Below are 20,278 nucleotides of genomic sequence, written 5' to 3' on the forward strand. Positions count from 1 at the left end.
CATGCAAAAAAAACCGAAAGAAAAAAACTCCAAATGGGATCCGTAATATCAGAATCTAAATAGTGATGCGGGGTATATGATGAACCAATAAAAGAGATCATATAAGGAAAAAAAAAGATATCAAGAAACCAAGAAAAACCGAAAGATAAATAACTTTAACGAAAATAGAAATAACAAAGGGAAAAAAGATATTGAGTAAAAGTTTCCAATATATTAATTTATAACACAAAAGCCAAGAAACTATGATGAACACCAAGAAGAAACCCCAAACGGGATCCAAAATGGCAAAATCTAAATAGTGATGTGGGGTATACGATGAACCAATAGAAAGAAAATACAAAAGCAAAAAAACTATATAATAAACCAACAAAAACCGAAAGAAAAATAACCTTAACGGGATCCGATATGGCAAAATCTGAAAAAACGCGGGGTATAGGTAAACCAATAGAAAGAAAACACAAAAGCAAAAAAAACTATGTAGGAAACCAAAAAAAACGGAACGAAAAATAACCTTAACGGAATCCGATATGACAAAATCTAGGAAAAAACGCGAGGTACAGGTGGACTAACAGAACAACGCCACGTGGCATGTTACTGTTCATAGACATTGTCATTAATGAGATGATTATACAATTCCTCTCTTTGCTTCTGATCATGGTTTACACGAAAGTTAGCGAAGCAGTATGTATACCTTTGCAAGTTGTAACAATATAAACAATCGTGCACTACTTTAGAATCAAAATCTTACTCTGATTAAAGTCTCAAAAATATCAATTACGTTTACCCCTCAAGTTTTTGTGGGAGATTATTAAGTTTGAGATATTAATTTTCATAAGTCTAAGTTCGTAAATTTTGTCTGACTCGACAAAATGTCAACAACCTTTGAAAAAAATGAAATAGTTTAACATACTAGAGTCAATTTACAAATACACTTCATAGATTTCCAAAAATAAGCGCACACAAATTAAATAGGATTGACAATCAACTTGAATGGAATTTTTTTTCTCACGTTTTAATATTTAATGTATGAGGTTAGAATTGCACATGAGTACATGACATGTCGTGTAGATGTAGCAAGCTCAACAACCTTGAAGAAAGGAGTAATTAGAATTCCGGGTTAACTGGTTGCTATCAAAAGAAATGTAGTACTAATTCTACGTACTCAACATGAATTTAACAAAGTTAAATCAACTAGTGCACTTTCTCCGTGAGTCGTTGTTCGAAGATAAAAATAAAATTTTATATTTCTAATAAAAGGTTTTAGATTATGTAAAGTTTATATTTCTAAAACTGTATCTTGTATTTTGCGATCCCTAGTATCTTGCTAGTTGGAATTTTGTTATTGATATAATATCAATGTTGTTACACTATAAATATGGATAATGATAAATCAACCTAATTTGTGTGCTTAAAGATAGGCCTAATAATAAAATGATGACATGTGAAAAAATCAGGGGCAAGATTTGGAAAGAGAATTAGTGGAGTCCACATGTCAGATTTTTAAGGTTTTAATTTGATTTTTATGCATATGAGGTAAGTTGATTAATCATTTTCCAAATATATAATGCTAACGCTGAAATGTAGCATGATGATTACGATTTACATATAGCATGACTAGTTGACTACCTTCGTACTAGGGATGATAATGGGGCGTGGATTGTTGGGGATCTCAATCCCCATCCCGTACCCGATTTTCACTTGTAATCCACATCTCCGTCGGGTAATTAAATTACATCCCCATACCCGTTCCCATCGGGTATCGGAGATATCTTTTTTGAATGAATATAAATTTATCTTAATAGAAGATATGCAGGAGAATATATATTTCGACATTTTCTATCTATGTATAAACTAATATTTATGTTAATTAAATGATTAATAAAGTATAACACATAAAAAGTATTAAACAAAAGCTTTAAACTTAAAATTGATTCTAGAATATAGATAAGAAGTTAAAGTGATTCTAATAAATATATATAGTATTTTCGGGTTCGGGTACGGGGATCGAGGATCGAGGATTTTCGGTTTCCCATCCCCATCCCCATCAGGGATTAGATTTACATCTCATACCCGTCCCCATCCTCGGTTAACGCGGGGATTCTACGGTCAAATCGGGTACGAGTATCGGGTTCTCCATCAAATCAAATACGTGTATTTTTGCCATCCTACTTCGTACACAATAATTAGTAGTTGTTATGTTTAGGAATGAAGAGGACTGAAATTGTAAATTTTTAATATCAAAGGATTATTATTGTAAAACTTCCATTGCATTCTACAAAGTACAAAGTCACAAACCCACCCAAATGGTGATAGCCATTGGATTGGTTTAAAGTATTCCCACAACATTCCAATGCAATCCTCTCCATTTCCTTCTTTACAAATCCTCACATAAATCTTTCTTCATTTCTTCAAACTTTCACAAAAACCCATGTATAAAAATCCAAACTTGACCCAATTCATGAATGCACTCTAACTGTTTGATAAAAGTCCTCAGAGAGTGGAAAAACTTAAAATTTTAGTAATGCCGGCCTGTTTTCTTGCCGGAAATCCGGTTTTTATGATCTTAACTGGCGTTTGGATTGGTGTATTGCTGCAAACTGTGTTTGTTCTTGGTGGGTTTCCAGCCACTTTAACATTGGAAAGAGCTTTTGCTGTGAATGATGTTGTTGAATTAAATCAACTTAAATTTAGAGATAGTTTAAGGCATTCAAGAATCTTGCAGCAGCAGCAGCAGCAGCAACCTTCTGTTGCAAGTGTTGTTGATTTTCCTGTTCAAGGGACTTATGATCCTTATCGCGTTGGGTATATTTTTCTTGATTTTTTTTTTCGAGTTTTTTCATATATGTATATATATACCATCCCCCGAGGTGGTAGAGTTTATTGATATGTATATCTTTCATTTGCTCACTGGGTATAAAAGTTTAGAATTTTAGTTAGGCCGCGTACATTAGAACCAAAGGCTCGACTTTCCTTAGGTAGCTTGAAGATGGAACCCTCTTGGTTTTCCAACCTAGATGTTAAAATGTGTATGTGTATGTTATGAAATCATTAGAATTTACATAGGATTTTGGTTGAAGTTCTTGAAAATGTTGATTATTTTGAAGTTGCTTTGTATCGAAGCTTTTGTGCTCTTTTTCTTATAGTAATGAGTTGCCCCATATGAAAACTAAAAGAAATAAAGATTCTTGCTTTTGCTTTCATTAGTGTTTGAGCTTTTTGTAAAATGAATGATTGATCTTTCTTGTTTTGAATAATATGTTTTAATTGATTTTGTAGGCTTTATTTTACAAGAGTTCAATTGGGTTCACCACCAAAGGAATACTATGTACAAATTGATACCGGCAGTGATGTGTTGTGGGTCAGTTGCAACCAATGTAACGGTTGCCCTAAATCGAGTGGACTCCAAGTACTAATCTAGCTATTTCTTGTTAATACTATTGTTCGTGAATATAGCACTTGATTGGTGATGGACGCTAGGTTTCTTTGTGTAACAGATTCCAATTCAGTTCTATGATCCATCAAGCTCATCGACTGCTTCTTTGGTCTCGTGTTCAGATCAACGATGTACTTTAGGAACACAATCTTCTGATTCCAGTTGTTCCGGTTCAAGTAATCAATGCAGTTACACGTTTCAGTATGGAGATGGTAGTGGAACTTCAGGTTATTATGTAGCTGATGAAATCCATTTAGATACAATTGTTGGGGATTCAACGTCATCAAATGCTTCAGCATCTATTGTATTTGGGTGAGTTATCTTTAGATCGTCATTAATTCTTTTAAGATTTCTTGTAATAGCCTTTTTGACATGTTAACTTATGAAACAGTTGTAGCACGACTCAAACCGGGGACTTGACCAAATCTGACAGAGCCGTTGATGGGATCTTTGGGTTTGGTCAGCAGGGGCTATCTGTTATTGCGCAGCTTTCATCACAAGGAGTATCCCCAGATGCATTTTCACATTGTCTTGTTGGAAATGGCGCGGGAGGTGGTATTTTGGTTCTTGGTCAAATAATTGAGCCAAACATGGTGTATACTCCGCTTATCCCGTCACAGTAAGTTCTCATTCTGTCAGAATTAAAGTGACCATTACGCCCCTCATAAACGCATACCTGTTAAAACATTTATGTTGTTAAGTAACCAAGTACATGTAACAAACTTCTTGGCCTTTTTCCACTGAGAAGCACTTTTATTTACACGTGCTGGTTCATAAACCGAAATGAACCCATGTCTAAAGCTATGATCTTTGACCTTTTTTGTGAATATATCACGGGTATGCTACTGTTAGCCATTACATCCCTCACAGACAAGTCAACTTGATGTTCCAGGCCACATTACAACTTAAATCTGCTTAGTATTTCTGTCAATGGACAAACTTTGTCCATTGATCCATCAATGTTTGCAACATCAAGTAGCCGAGGAGGAACCATAATTGATTCAGGAACTACTCTTGCATACCTTGCAGAAGAGGCTTATGATCCTTTTGTTGATGCCGTAAGTTCAAAAGAAGAATTTTGTCAAGTTCATGTCACTTTTTAATTTGTGTAACCCTGTTAAGAGAGCTTAGGTTAACACTTGTGATGCAGATTACAAAGTTTGTTTCTCAGTCTGTGCAGCCTCTTATGTCAAAGGGGAATCAGTGTTATCTGGTTACCTCGAGGTTAACTTCATTTCCTGAAATTCCATTAGTAGTCATTATTTTGTCACGAAGATGACATGAAAGTTTTAACGAAATTTCAGTACACCGGATATATTTCCTACTGTAAGTTTGAACTTTGCTGGTGGTGCTTCAATGATTTTAAGACCTCAAGACTATCTACTACAACAGAACTCGGTGGTAAGTTATACACAGATGTTTATCCGTTATTTACTCATAAATGCAATCTTTGACTTGATACATAGTGTTATATATTTGTTACTAGTAAAACAACATTTGCAATCATCAATTATAGAATTTCCAAATTTTCCATGCTCTTTTCACCTTTTCAGGGTGGAGCTTCAGTTTGGTGCATAGGCTTTCAGAAAATTCGAGGTCAGGGAATTACTATCCTAGGAGGTAAGATATCTCTCATCTTTTGCATCTTCATAAATCTAGATACAGTTTTTTAAACGTGCCCCGTTATTAATTATTGATATGATTTAATGCAGATCTTGTTTTAAAAGACCGTATTGTTGTTTATGATCTGGGTGGTCAGCGGATTGGTTGGGCAAGTTATGACTGTAAGTATATGTTTGTTTCTCCATCCAAGTGTAATTTAACTTATTTATTATGTGTTTCTAGTTGTTAAAAGATATTCCCTTTGTCCAAAATCCACCTTTGATTATTTGTGAACATACCAAAAATAAGTTAAATTTACACTAGATAAGGAAGTAATCTGGTTGAAGCACAGTTAAATTTGATAGATTTCTAATTTTCTATAATCCAACTTCTTAAGATATTCATTGGAAAGATGTTCTCAGCATCGTTGCTCCCAACTAATGATAATACTACTTGTAGTAATTAAACAATAGCAAGTAATTTTCAAGATAAACTTTCCAGAAAAACAAACGTATCAGCATTTATAAAATATCACCGTTGATATGTATTCACTTCAAGATAATCTTTATAGTAAGATGACAAATTGGTGGGTTAAGTATCTAACATAACCATTTCCAGGAGAAAGAATTTTCTTCGTGTTATACACATTGTTGTTTCTTAATGTTAGGTACATCATCTGTAAATGTGTCAACTAGCTCAACGGGTGGCAGAAGTGAATACGTGAATGCTGGTCAGATCAGTGGCAGCAGTTCATTACAACATACTGACTACAAGCCTATCATAATTGTTGTTGTAGCTTTCATGCTACACTTAATCGTAATTGTTGGTTTTTCCTAGTAAATGCTAATATCGCTAATTGCTAGAATTTTTCTAGAGTTGTATTCTTTTGTATGTATAGTTGTAAAAGGGAATTGTCCAGTGATATTATTTATGTCGCACCAAATAGGCTAATTGGAATTTGAGATTTATACACGTATACATATTTCTTCGTTGTTCAACAAAGGAACTGCGTATTCAGCAATGCTTCAATTACACTTCTTTGAAACTGATTGTTGTCACGATTTCTAGTTTTGATTTTACTTTCTTTTTTATTATGTTGTTAGCAAGTGTATGCTATGGCACTAATTACACATACTTCAGTTTATAAACATACCCTGCAGTTTCTTCTTTAAATTTTCTCAGTCTAGTTTCAACTTTTCAACTTCACATGATAAATTCTAAAGCCGCATGCAGAAAAGATGATCTATGGCTCATCTCTGAATGAAGTTAAATTCTAAATCATGCAATATCTATATCCCATTGGCATCACAATTCACAAGGAGAAACTGTCGTTCCAGTAAATATTATTTCAAAGTGGTTTCGGTACAAGAGGTGGTTTATACGCCACACATGGAATGGCAATAACAAATTTAATGATGTAAAACCAGCTTTCATAATCCATTATGATAACTAGTCTGTTACAGAATTCAATTGGTTTGCATTGGATAAATATTTAACCAAGATTACCTGTTTGGCTGAGATTTTTAGACCAAATGAACCATAACAAACTCTCCAGCAGATATACAATAAACAAATGACGAGGCCAGCAATGCCATGAGCAGCAATACAAAGGCAATGAGGCTACGGTCAATGCCACCGCATTTCTTGTTTAAATTCATCGATTAAGCCGTGTACATGTTAGGTGTTATACATGACTGGAGAATGAAAGCAAGACAAATTTAAGATTGTGTACTTAAAATTGCAGAATATCCAGAAGTTGGAAATGAAGAGTATCAAATTGTACCAACAGCAGGTTCAGCATAACTTGTGTATAATGAAATGACCCTGAAACAGAATTCTATACATTGAAATGACTCTGCAAACGAAATCTCCCTTTTCATACTAAAGGAGACCACCAAAGTGACATCATAAAGTTGTGTTGTCAAGCATATAGGCTTGTCACATTGGAACTATGATGTCAAGTGGTGTGTATTTTATGATGTATTTGGTGTGTGTGGGGAGGGTCTTTTGAGTTTTGAAATTGGGCGGGTCTTTTGAGTTTTGAAAATGGGAAGGAAGAGAGTAAGACTGGAGAGAGAGAGAGTATACATATATTTATCAGAGAAGAGAGTGAGAGTAAGACTGGAGAGAGAAAAAGTAAATATAATTTAGATCTCAAATCTAAACACACACTCTACTTTTTTTTTCATCTCCTTTTCTTATCTATACGAATTACATCTATAATCTGATTTGTTTATTTTTGTCTTAGATTAGGAAGAAGAAGCATAAGATGACGATGGACAGTTGTATAATGGAATAAAGTGTCTGTTGGTGTTTGTGATATTTTGAGTTTAGAAATCTTTGGAAAGTTACATTTTTTGTGTTTAATGTAAGTTTCATATAGCCTTTTCTTAGTTTTATCTTGAATTTTATTGATTGATTTCTTGGTTGATGATAATGATTTGTGATTAGTGTGTGTGTTTGTTTGATAATACATTATTATGTTTTTACATACTTTGATTGAGTTGGGTCACCATCATATATATATATTCAAGATCTGTTACTGAAAACTATATATATATATATATATGAATCTTTATATACACTATTTATACGAATCTTGGTTTTTGTAGTTGTGATGCAGTGGAAAGTATAAGTATGGGGAGGAGGTTATATGCATTGCCAGCATTTTGGGTATGTCCTTTACATTATCATTCAATCTGTGTGAATGTGATTACTATATGTATTTTAGTGGATAACACGTGTTCAAGCTTTTAATTAGAAATTTTTTAGCATAGAATAAATGGTTTTTTGTTACATTATCCATAAATCTTTATGTAGGTGAAAATCCGAAGGAAGAAGAGAAGAGGAGAGTATCAACATGATAACTTTTTATGTTTCTTTAAATCTGATCTAGGTTTCCATGATATGTTGATATGGGTATTTTTGAAAAAAATTTCGTAGAAATTTTTTGATATTTTGATATGGGGTTTATTTTCAGTGTGTCAGTGTGTACACTCAATTATATTTAAACATAGAAGATGGTTGTGTTGAATGTATAAATTTTTTAGGCTTAAAATTGGAAATAAGGTTTATTAAGGTATTTGATTCGAAATCACCTTTTTTTTCTTCATTATATATTTTTGATGATGATGATTGCCAGGAGATTGAGATGACCGAATTGGAGAAAAAATATGGATGATGATAATGAGCTTATGTGTTTGGACTGATATATTTGTTTATAACTTGAATGACTGGTGGTGGATGGGTGGGACTAGGATTTCATGTTATTCATAAAAGATGATTCATTAATAAGAACACAACTTTTTTTATTATGTTCATGATTTAGAGTCTGGAATTTGCAGGCAGTGATTTGTATATAAATGGGTATACGATTGAGCTGGACCACTATGTACTATACTCAAAACGTCTTACGGTAGCAGCAGTAACAGAACCTTATGATACGGTTTCGTGTGTTTTTGTATCATATGGAAGTTGTGTGATAGATTTAGCCGCAAGATGAAAATGTAGAAGTCGATTGTGGTATAGTATTGGTAAACGTTGAGCTGCCTCATATTCGAGTTGCAACCTTCAGTTGCAATAATAAGTGAGCTTGATGGTCCAGTCATGACATGTGTTCGTGATTTGAATGGCAATCACGTTATCCAGAAGTGTATTAAATATGCGCCTCAAGATCGGATCCAACTTATGGTTTCCTCCTTTTTTGGAGAAGTTGTTCCTTTCATCACATCCTTATGGCTGCTGGGTCATACAGGTAAAATAAAAACTTGATAATTTATATACTCTTCTGCTTATATTGGATATGCATAAACCGTAATTGATATTGACAGAGGGTTTTTGGAGTACCATAATGATTCAAATACACAATTGTAAAGGATGAAATCATGAACTCAGTTTTACTCTTGCACAAAACCAATATGGTAACTATGTCATTCAGGTAAATACTAAAACCAACTTCAGACTTTGCTCAATGCTTATAGTTTTTTGTTTGATTGGCATGTCTTGCAACATGGTAAACCACACGAGCGATTAGCTGTTATCTGCTTGCTTGCAGGACAAATAGTGAAGATGAGTCTTCAGAAGTTCCCTTCCAATATTATCGTGAAATGATTGACTTATGGGCTATGGTAGTCCAGAGGAGTGTCAACTTCTGGTGACGGAGATGCTAGGTTCAACTGATGAAAACAAGCCATGTTGACCCATAAGTGACAAATTATGTAAACTGCCCAACCTTCTTTTGCTCATCCTTTTAACACAACTTTTAACTTATACGATAGCTCAATAACCTCTCATTCCAGGTACCTGTTGTGGCATTTCTATAATGTCTGGTTGAACTATGTATATAATACCCAACTCATTCCAAGAAGGCATATGTGTTCAAAGTGATGTTATAAAATTGGCAATGCAGTTAGGTCTGGTTCTTGGTGTAGATTCTCATTAGTCGTTTAATTAAGGTGTCACATGAAAACACCCAAGAAAGACTATAATCTTTTCAATGGTGGTGAAGCTCTCAATTTGCAAGTAAGTGACTACTTATCAATTTCATTATTGTATACTAAATTTGTATGGGGTTTTGAGAAGTTGCATTCATAAGCACCGAAAATCTTGATGTGCCCCTGAAAGAAAGCTGTCATTTGAGGTTGGTAAAAAACTATATTCTTCAAGAAATGGGCGTAATGATATTTTTGATGGAAATGGGTTTTATAGTGCAGGTTTGACTCAAGTCAAGTCATATTGGACCTTTGATGTTTTTAAATCAAGAAAAAGAATGTTTTTGTTAAAAAGGGTTTTCTACGGATGTGTGTGTGTGATATTTTAATACATGGTTTTCTTTTATACCCGTGTTTATGATTAAAATGATTACTTAAACTGGTCTTTCATGAAGAAATCTGTATTTATAGTCATCATTTTTCTCTAGAAACAATAGCTACTGGACAAAGAAGGCTGGTACTGAAATTATTTGTTACATTATATTTTCAAGTCGTGAACTTAGCCTGGAATGATGTCTCACTTGATGAGGTATTTAAAGTAAGTTTGGGGTCACAGTTGGGAGTTTGAAATGGTTACAGAATAATGATTCATGGTTTTGAAAGATTACAAAATAATGGTTACATTTATTAATGTCAAGCCTAGTAATTAATTGAGTTCGTGTGTTTGTTTAACCAGGTTGTATATGCCATTGCAAGTAAACTAACTTTGATCAGTTTACGGCTTGATACAGAAGAATGAAGGTATTTTTTGCTTTAGTAAAGATGGAGAAATGGATGGGTCATGTAATGGGCGAATATAGGTCCAGGTCATGATGGGATTGGCGGGTTGGGGAAGGCAGGGTTGGATATGTTGAAACATATATGACCAATTTTTTAAAATGAGTTAGGTAAGTTTGCGTGTGCGCGAAACAGTTCTAATCTATTAAAGGATATAGATCCTATAAACTTTGAAACATCGAGTCATTTGATAATATACTCATTTTATTAAATATAATGTGACTAAATCCTTCAATTTTTCTTGACAATATGGTCTGATGCAAGTGTATGGGAAGGTATTCAACCTGTATATATGTCCAGTGTATCTATCATATGTATCTCTATCGGGTTAATTCTTAAACTATGTCCTTTTCTTCTTACTCTTATTGGTAGGGGTAGTGTTTAAGTTATAAGTTAGGAGCTTATGAGACCAAGGGTTGATCGTATGCAACTAATATCATAGTTTCAACATCTTATACAATTCTATTTTAAAATCGTGTTTGGGATCCTTAATCCTATACTTGGAACTATTTCTATTGTTGCAGCTGATTTGCAGCAACCCCTTAACGCACTACACGTGGAACTATTTTTCAGTGGTTTTCTTCGAAGACATAGGCTTCTAGAGTTATCTTTTGTTTTCTATTTGTATCTTTGAGATCATATCAACTAACTGTATCAGTCTAAAAGTGATATAAGCTATTTAATTAACAATTTTAAACTTACCCGCGTTTTCACGAGATAAAAATCTACTTATTTCTAAAAGTGAAACTTATGCTGTATTCAGTGAAAAGACTGAAAACGGTGTAATAAAGAATCAACAACCAACCGGCCAACCCTTTGTAAGTTGTAACATATACACACCAAAAACACCCCACAAACTACCCTGTAGAAAGAAACTAGGGTCAAAAAGTTAAACAAAACAATGCATATTCAACAACACAACTATGATCACAAAGTATGCCCAGTTAATAATAAGTATACAGCAAGGGGGTAATACCAAAAGTTAACCTTCCTATTCATTCAAAATCAGATCATGTTCATCAAAAGCATCATGTAAAAGGTTAGGAGCCAGTCAAATCTAGCAAGTTTGGCACCAGCAAAAGCACACGATGCTTTGCTTTGCAATTGTACTACTTATTATTTACAATCCATCTACATGGGGATAACTTAGCCAACAAAAACCCCATGGAAAAACCCATTAGCTGATTCCACCATCATATCAAATCTAAAATTTCACCCTAGAACACCTAACAGTAGAACATCACACTTTTCACATTATCATGAATTACTGGTAGTGGTTTGACTGCAGCAGCTTTCTCCCTTGTTGTTCGTGCACCACGTGAATCACTATCAGATAGATCTCCTCCTTCAATGTAGTTACGAGCACGGAACGCGGCCAAGTGAGCATAGTATGCAGGAGGGACTGCAATAACATATTTCTATATTAGTATCAAACATTCAGTGCCAAGCAATTTATAGAATATAAAGGTTTTATATAATAAAGGTTTTCACCTATAGAAACAGATCGGGTACACCTAGCATATCTGAAAGTAAAAAGGAAATCAAATTAGCCCTAAGACAAAACTTCATAAATATTTATGAAATAAATGAAGGTATGGCACTTACGTGTAACACAAACTGTTTGTGAGCATTTGTAACCCATCAGCGGTAAATTTGTTCTCATCATATAGCACATGGTAGTGCGTTGGACGACTCGTTCCCTAAAGAGGGACACCAGAAAATTATTTAGAGTACGATTTCAATGTTACCAGGAAAAAACATATATATTACTTCAATTATAGAGGCGGGAATATAAATTCAGGTACAAAAGAGTTCACCTGAATACCAGCATGGCTACATAAGTAGAAGTCGAATTCAGTAGGGTGACAGATTTTGGTATCAACCACAGTACCTAACACATTTATCACAATTAAGATAAACAAGGCACGATAGATTAAATTAAATACATCAAACAAACAAGATGTCGCATACCAGGAAGAATATTTCCACTCCTATCAGTGGTACCCCTATCACCATGCCTAGAGGGAAAGAAACGAGTATGATGCCTCTTTTGAACAACCACAAATGTTACAGGAGGCATATAGTTCTCCTCCAAAGAGATACAAGCCTGAAGCATCAACAACCTCACGTTTAACTAAAACCAGTTTCAAAAATCTATAGCAAAGAACAAAACAGTCAAAAACACAGATTATTACCCTGCGGATTTTGTCCATCTCGCTCAAAAGAACCTCATTAAACTGTCCTTCACTGACACCATCCCTGTAGCACCAAGGAAACATTTAGAAATTGCATGATGAAAAAATTATGCAAGTTGATTTAGCCAGCAAATGCCTAAGATAATATATCTCATCAGTTTATGTTTGCATGATTGCATCAAATAACACAAAAGATGCAGTACTCGAATTGCTTTTCAGCTTGTTCAAATTAATAAGATGCTTTGTAATAGAAAAAACTTATTAAACCAGTTTAAATTAGGTTATAAAGTTGTTTGATTTACACCATAACACTGAGAAAGTTCATAATAGCTATGCTAAAAGCCTAAAATATAATGAAATGATAAAGTGTTGATAAAAGTGTTACTACCCATACGCCAACTAAGTAACGTTACGAAGTATGGGAAAAGAAGTGTCACACCTGTAGAATATAATTCGATGAGGTTTATGTCCAGTAGATTTCTTAAAAGATATCAAGAGCTCCCTGTAGAAGGTGTACAAGGTTAGAATAGAGGGAAACAAACAACAAAAGTTCTTTATTCATAAACTCAATGGAAACCCAAAGCAAAGTAGCAAACTAACTCTTACCTTATTAACCCTCCATGAACTATACCCCTTTTTGAATCAGTGGAAGTTGTGTACAAATCCTGAATAATTTCCTGTCTGTGTGACTGTGCAGAGACTAGGGCTTTATACTTGGTGACTTGGGGCCAATCCATAGACGCTACCACCTGTCAAAACAAATAATACAGAACCACCTTCTAAGCGCAGTCACAATAGTTATGGATGAAATATACGAGCAGGAGACAATGTGTTTGTGGGGCAGGAAAGTGACTGGCCAAAATAAAATTAAAACAATTGGAATACCTTTCTGACAATAATAAACAATGTACTAAAACCATAATCTTATATTTTAGGAGAACCAAAGAACATTTTAGACACTTATGAAACTTTTGTTGACTGGTGACACAATCGATCCAGATGACTCAGTGTTCAGTTTACGAAGTTACAAACAAGGATTCAACTGCTGCCCTCTAAATAGTTTAATAAATGATAAAAAAAAACTGGTCAAAAGAAAATTTTAACTGCTCTGAAATAAAAAAAATCGATAATAACCAATGTACTAAAATCCTAATCTTAATTTAACTGATCTGAAATAAAAAAAATTAAACACTTATAAAACTTTGATCGACTGGTGAGTGGTGACACTATCAATCCAGATGCCTTGTGTTTGGTTTACCAAGTCACTAAAAAGCTGCCGTCCAAAAAGTAATACTCCCTCCGTCCCATTTTAATTGTCTTATTTTGACTGGTGAAGTCTTTTCCTTCCGACTTTGACCGCAAATATCTTTGGTTGTGTTATATATTAGTTAATGAAAGTTATATCAATGAAAAATACATTTAAAACTCAATCAATTCATATATCTTACATCAAATTTTATATAACACTAACAAAAATATTTACGGTCAAAGTTGAAAGAAAAAGACTCAAAAAGTCAAACGTGGACACTTAATATGGGACGGAGGGAGTAATAAAGAAACATAATAAGTAGCATACAGCAGCAATTGAAGGGCTTGAATCTTCTCCTGGTGAAGGATGAGTGACATCGGCCCCGAAGATTATAGTTGGCCGATCAGTTACATATGGAAGCTTATTATTGAGAGCTGCAGACAAAACCAGGTTCCTGCCCCCCACCTAATATGGATAAAGAAATCATTATGCATTGTGGATAAGTAGAATAAGAATGCTGTGATATGCAAACAGCATACCTTAACATTAATCTTCAAAGCCACATTCTCAAGGTATTGCTTGCTGAGCTTCATCACATGTTGCGGTTTACAGCACTGAGAAACAATCCCCAACTCTGTCTCGCAGACTCGCTTGATTCTTGCTGACAGAAATAAAGGTGAGAGGAAAACAGATTAAAAAGATAACAAATAGTTAAAACACACATACACAAACACAAAGATAAGAAAACCTACGATAAGTTCCTTTTGCCTCTGGAAGAATCACAAACAGCATTTGAAGCTGGCTTCCAGGTGCAACACTCGTTAGTTGTGTGTTACACTGAGAGAGAATATCAGCCAGGGCCTTCTCAATGTTGTGAGGCGGAGCAGAAAACATTCGGATCAGTGGCTGGGGATTAAATACCTTCAAAATTAAAGTTAAGTTAGATTTCTAGATATTGACTTGATATGGCGACAGAAACACAAAAGTATACACACCATTCCTTTGTTCATACACATCTGGACAAGTTCATGGCAAAAGCGTCCAACAGCATCTTCTCTTTGCCTTGAAAAGTTGGCGATAGCCCAATAATTGACAGTGCCTCCATTTATCATTTTCTACCAAAAACAGCATAAACAAAGTCAGAACAAAAAGCACTACTCTCAATTTTAAACTGGAAAATATGAAGGTAAAGAACTTAACCAGATCAATCATATTCCATTGACCAACCAATGGATTAATCTCTGAAGAACCATGATACTTGAGCTGAAAATAGAAGTAATGAAAAGCATATTCAGCACCAACTATAAAGAGATGTGCATTATTGAAATCGTAAGTAAGATTTAAAAGGTTAAATGTTACAGGAGGTGGTGGAAGAACTCGTGCATCAATTGTTGTAAGCTGTTCCTTCACCCGCATGCCAAAATCTTTGTTCACTAGATCATCATCATTGTACTTGTTACTCTGCATTGTCTACAATGCACCAAACAACAATAAAAAGGTAAGTATTTATACAAGAATAGTTTCATCAAAAAAAACAATAAAACTTAAATCAAACTGGAAAAAATGCACACCCTCATAATGCTTTCTTCTCTATCTTTTGGGCGTTGGCAAGTAGCCCTTAAGAAGTTAGTCACTTGCTTCTCATTTAGCTTCAAAGCATACCTTTGTCCCCCAGCAAGCCAGCAAGTCTACAGTTACACAATTTAAAGTCAGAAGAGGTTCTGATTATTGAAAGTTAAAAATAGACAATGAAAACTACCTCCATAGGCAGATACGTAGGCTTCGCTTCTGTCCCAGCTTGAATAGCAGGAAGAAAGGGAAAACGAATCTGGATATTGTACTTGGTACGGAAGTATTGAACAACAGTTGTAGTTGCTCCCGTTTCATCAACAAAGCTAACAAAAAAATAAGATTAAAACAATTGTTTTTCTAAAAAGGAACACATAGAACAAGATGTAATGCACTAGGCTTAAGTCAAACAACGATGATCCACAAAATTGAGTCCTAACAACATAATCACCATCCATAGCTTCAATTAAAGTTGAAGTTGCATTTGTTTTTGTTTTGCTAATTACAGCATTAAATTTACTCTGAGAATTAACGACCATTATGATATCTAAACTGCCTTACTTCAATATTGACCTTATTATAATTAAACTTTGCTAAATGGATCTCAAAATACCCAATCCATATAATTAAACTATTCAAAACTCACGTTAGCTGGTTAAGCGGTTGAGCAGTCAATCCGTTAACCTTATAGCGCCTCATGTAATCCTTCCGGCGAACTTCAACCCTAACACCTCTAAGAGCTCTCTTGACCTGAAGTAATTGCAAGATAAGAAACTATGACCTTGCAAAGAAAGGTAAGCACAAAGGATTCTACTTCATAATTGATTTCACTCCAAAAACTCGATTCCGAAAAAGAAAATTAAAAAAATGAAAACTGAAAAGGTAACCATCCTATACAAAATGTTCAAAAACATCAGTAAACAACATCAGCTAATCACAATTTGCATGGATTCCTCCAGTAACATATCAGCTACAGAACAGAAATTTATAAATACACATTTACGCGGTCATGCTAGTAAAATCTAGTAGATACCTTAAGACGTTCTTGGTCTGAAAGTGGCCTTGATATATCTTTGCCAAGAAATTCTCCAACAAAATCTGAGACCAACCTCGGTTCATAAAAAGCCCTTGCAGCCATATCTGCAAAACAGGATATTTAGAAAAGCAAAAGCAGATGATTAAGCTTCTATAATAATCATAACAAAGTAAACATGGCTGGTCAGTGAAAAAAGATATACAAGCAAATAGTACAGAGACCCACCAATGTTGAGTGACATGCCCATTTGCGTTGGTCGCATACTCTGGTAAAACCCTTTCCAAAACTCAACACCATCACCTAGAACACCTTTGCCATCAGGAGTGAACAGTGACCGGCCAATTATTTCACGGCTGCACAAGAAATGGGACATTGTTAATAATCATGATACATAAAAGAGAATGTAGGTAACATATATGACTTACTTTTTAGAAGCAGACTCCCTCAGAACCACATCAAGAGCTTGAATAGTCTCTTGTGGTATATCACTTTGTCTTCCAGCCAAGTACTGTCTCAAGTGATGAAGATCCTTTCGAGCAGCAAACTTAATAGTCACCTTGAACTCTTTTTCACGCCTATAATTGACAACAGTTACATCAGACAATGTTTTTGAAATGGCAAGGACTAAGCAACAGATATTGGAAATTAAACATACTGCTGCTCTTCGAGTTTTACAACGAACTCTTTTGACTCGAACGGCAGAGCTCCAGCGGCAAATGCACTTTTCTTCCCATCATAAGCAAGCAACATGTTTCCCATGTGTGAAGCCTTGTAAAACTTGCTAAGAATATTCATGATATCTCTACATTTTGTCTTTGAAGTTACCTCAGGGGTAATTGTCACCTGAAACATAAAACACAACACATACAATGATACAAAATCCATAATCAACATCACAACTAATAGCAGTAAATTGAATAAACACTACAAATATACCAGCACGTTAACTCAAAAAGCATTCGTTTGTGTCCAACAATAAACGAAAACACAGTAAAAAATGGACCAAGTCATTTCAAAGGCATTAATTGATCATGGTTAGGATACAAAAAACGTTTAAAAAAAATTTCATTTCACCAAATCAGTTGTATATTCTGCTAAACCTAGAGCTTTTTATTTTAAATTTCACTTAAAATCAAATTAGCATCTTCTTATCATTATATTGCACCATTATTTTTGAAGTCCTTTTTTTGATGATATAATTACTGGTCCCCAATTCTAGTTAGTTGGCCACATTACTTAAAAAATATGACTCACCTACAAGGTACAACATCAATTACATATACACACACTTGTCATTCTTATTAGAATGTCATATATTAGGTATAACATGATCATTAAACATAACAAATAGCATTATGTGCTTTCCCTTTTGAAAACATGTCACAGAAACCGAATGATTACACAGCTTAAACCCTTACTATAGTAACCAGGATATGAATAAACCACAAACAAAACTTGTTTTCAAAGGTATTTTTGTAAATAAAGAATAATAAATAGGACAAAAGGATAAAGTATGAAACAAGGTAGCTTGAAACCCCTTTTTAATGGGCCCAAAGTCACATAAACATAGTGTGAGGGTCCATTTATATATCTCGAAAACAAAATCAAAAACACAATTTCCTTTACATTATATAAAATTATTTTTTTACAAAATACTAGATAATTAAAAAAGGGTATGACACAGGGCAGCTTGAAACCCTTTTTCAAAGAACTCAGTATTACAGAAAGCATTCTGAACAAATAAAAATCAAACACTATCAAACACAAACCCTTGCTAAAGATGATATAAGATTATTTCTAATAATAATAATAATTTTATTCTATTATTATATAATTTTCATTTTAAAAAATATATAATTAAAAAATAGAAAACCCTTTTCAGAGTCCATGGTTATAGACTTATAGAAACAGAGAATTGTGCCGAAAACCCTTGACAAAATTCACATAATAATAACCCTTGCAAAAGTAGTATATAATAATGAAAAGTATTTCAGACTTTTGCTTTTCATAAAAATAAAAAAAAAATAATAATAACTAAATTGAAATCTGTAGAAATTGATGTCCGTACAACAAAAACATGTATCCGGATTTTCCGATTATGTACAACTTATGCAAAATAAACAAACAATATTTTCAAAAAAATTGGGAAAAAATAAAAACATTAATAGATGAAAAATTGAACAAATGAAGAACAAGTGTATATCTACAATAACAATAAATATATATTTCAAATATACATAGAGATATAACAAATGTATATATACAACTATTTCTCCATGAATATAAACATACACATCCATCAATGAGGATGACATGTGTACAAAAATACATGGATTCTATACAACTATAGATACACAATATTTACATCATATATACATAAAAAGTAAAATATTAATTAAAAACAAAAACAAAAAAAAGTTGAATATATATATATATATATGTAATGAAGATCCTTACATCATATTGGTACGGATCTTTCTCGCCTAGATCGACGAGGAAGTGATTCGCCTTAATCACACACTTTCTACCAACAGTACCAAAACCAGCCCTCGGCGGAGCGGCTAGCTTCTTCGACGACATAGGTGCCGACGGTACGGACGGAGACGGCGACGGAGCAGCCGCCACCGCTTGTTGAACCGGACGCTGTTGCTGCATTACAGGTGGACCGGCCGGAGACGGCGCCGACGAACCTATAGAGAGGTTCTGGAACGACGAAACCGGAAGTTCACCGGCGCGTCCACGTCCACGTCCACGCCCACGACCAGGTGCCGTTCCTCCACGTCCTCTGCCGGACATCGGAAAACAAACGGTTAAGGTGTGACGGGTTTTTTTATATAAATAGAAAAATAAATATATAATTGTTTAGAGAGAGAGTGGGGGAGTGAGGAAGTGTGTGTGGGAGGGTGGGTGTATAGAATGTGTATATATATTTATATAGAGAGTGAGAGAGGAAGGATGATTGGATGAAGGAAGGTATGAGGGGTAAAATTGGAAAGTAAACAATTACGAAGGACACGCAAGCGTCAAATCTTACAGGTTAACACCGCCCGTTGAAAGTTTTTTGACATATTTTAACCCCGTTTCTCAATAAAAGATAAAGATTCGCATTATTTGAGTTCGTTTGTGACTAGATGGTTTTAGATACGGGTTTAAAATTTTTGAAACGAACAAGGAAAAGTTATCATGTTTATGTATAGAAAAATAAGATTTTTTATGATATTTTTGATGATGAAAGATATGACATAAGATGTCATGTCATAACTATAGTTCAAAAATATTTTTGGTGTGACATGTGGGTAGTTTTAAAATCCCAATCCTAAGGAAATTCACAATCGGGGATGTTTTTGGAATAACATTTGTTTGCATACAACTCGTTAATGGATAAAAAGTGTATCAAAAATCAACTAATGAGAAAATAGAACAAAATACGAAAAGACGTTTGATTATTCAGGAAAATCTACAAAAATATACTGACAACGGAAGGCGGCAAAATGTTTTCGACAACAAAGGCGCTTACAATGCCACAAAGGCAATTTCAAGCAACAAATAATTAGAAGAATCTCAAATACGAGTTGTATTGACATGTCTTTAAAGATTGTCCTGAGTTTTAGAATAACCACGGTGTCATTATGAGTTAGAAAACGTTTATTTTAAAACATCTCATGCCCAATCTCAACGAGATGAGCGTGTTTTTAACCCAAACCCAGGAGTGTGACTAGAAACACTACTCGTATTATATACGAGACAACCTGGTTCGTTGAACACTATCATCAATATCGGCAAGAATCCTTAAAAAGTCAAGTAAGATTCTTATGTTGAGATAGTTTACGAGCTTAATCATCAACAACCCGTTATCCCATGCTCGCTAGTTTATAATCATCATTTACTCGACTACGTAAATTACGGTGGAAAATCCACCTTAGCAAC

The 20,278-nt window shown here is 34.3% G+C and overlaps 2 protein-coding genes across 2 annotated transcripts; one reads left to right on the top strand and one right to left on the bottom strand.

Annotated features, from left to right (window-relative positions):
• Positions 1-2,334: 2,334 nt before the first annotated feature.
• LOC122581298 (aspartic proteinase 36-like) lies at positions 2,335-6,037 on the top strand. Its single transcript, XM_043753500.1, has 10 exons — positions 2,335-2,802; positions 3,277-3,406; positions 3,495-3,745; positions 3,825-4,052; positions 4,326-4,491; positions 4,584-4,657; positions 4,738-4,834; positions 4,987-5,053; positions 5,146-5,217; positions 5,703-6,037. Exons 1-10 carry the CDS (start codon positions 2,522-2,524, stop codon positions 5,870-5,872), a joined length of 1,536 nt encoding a protein of 511 aa, XP_043609435.1. The 5' UTR covers positions 2,335-2,521; the 3' UTR covers positions 5,873-6,037.
• Positions 6,038-11,272: 5,235 nt separating this feature from the next.
• Positions 11,273-19,229, bottom strand: LOC122581050 (protein argonaute MEL1-like). Its single transcript, XM_043753188.1, has 22 exons — positions 18,809-19,229; positions 17,007-17,194; positions 16,777-16,926; positions 16,577-16,704; positions 16,349-16,455; positions 15,962-16,065; positions 15,506-15,641; positions 15,318-15,434; positions 15,106-15,216; positions 14,947-15,009; positions 14,742-14,861; positions 14,499-14,667; positions 14,286-14,407; positions 14,074-14,211; positions 13,104-13,246; positions 12,937-12,999; positions 12,498-12,561; positions 12,274-12,409; positions 12,120-12,193; positions 11,908-12,002; positions 11,794-11,825; positions 11,273-11,704 (listed from the first exon to the last, which is right to left on the bottom strand). Exons 1-22 carry the CDS (start codon positions 19,145-19,147, stop codon positions 11,529-11,531), a joined length of 2,775 nt encoding a protein of 924 aa, XP_043609123.1. The 5' UTR covers positions 19,148-19,229; the 3' UTR covers positions 11,273-11,528.
• Positions 19,230-20,278: the final 1,049 nt, after the last annotated feature.

The sequence above is a fragment of the Erigeron canadensis genome, chromosome 9 (genome assembly GCF_010389155.1).
Source record: "Erigeron canadensis isolate Cc75 chromosome 9, C_canadensis_v1, whole genome shotgun sequence".
Taxonomy (NCBI): domain Eukaryota; kingdom Viridiplantae; phylum Streptophyta; class Magnoliopsida; order Asterales; family Asteraceae; genus Erigeron; species Erigeron canadensis.

Excerpts from the sequence above, each read along its gene's own strand:
- LOC122581050 (XM_043753188.1), bottom strand. The coding sequence starts at position 19,147 with ATGTCCGGCAGAGGACGTGGAGGAACGGCACCTGGTCGTGGGCGTGGA. Across the intron at positions 17,195-18,808 it reads AAGATCCGTACCAATATGAT|GTGACAATTACCCCTGAGGT; the intron begins GTAAGGATCTTC and ends TTTATGTTTCAG. Across the intron at positions 15,435-15,505 it reads CTACGTATCTGCCTATGGAG|ACTTGCTGGCTTGCTGGGGG; the intron begins GTAGTTTTCATT and ends GTGTAACTGTAG.
- LOC122581298 (XM_043753500.1), top strand. The coding sequence starts at position 2,522 with ATGCCGGCCTGTTTTCTTGCCGGAAATCCGGTTTTTATGATCTTAACT. Across the intron at positions 4,492-4,583 it reads ATGATCCTTTTGTTGATGCC|ATTACAAAGTTTGTTTCTCA; the intron begins GTAAGTTCAAAA and ends CTTGTGATGCAG. Across the intron at positions 5,218-5,702 it reads TGGTTGGGCAAGTTATGACT|GTACATCATCTGTAAATGTG; the intron begins GTAAGTATATGT and ends TCTTAATGTTAG.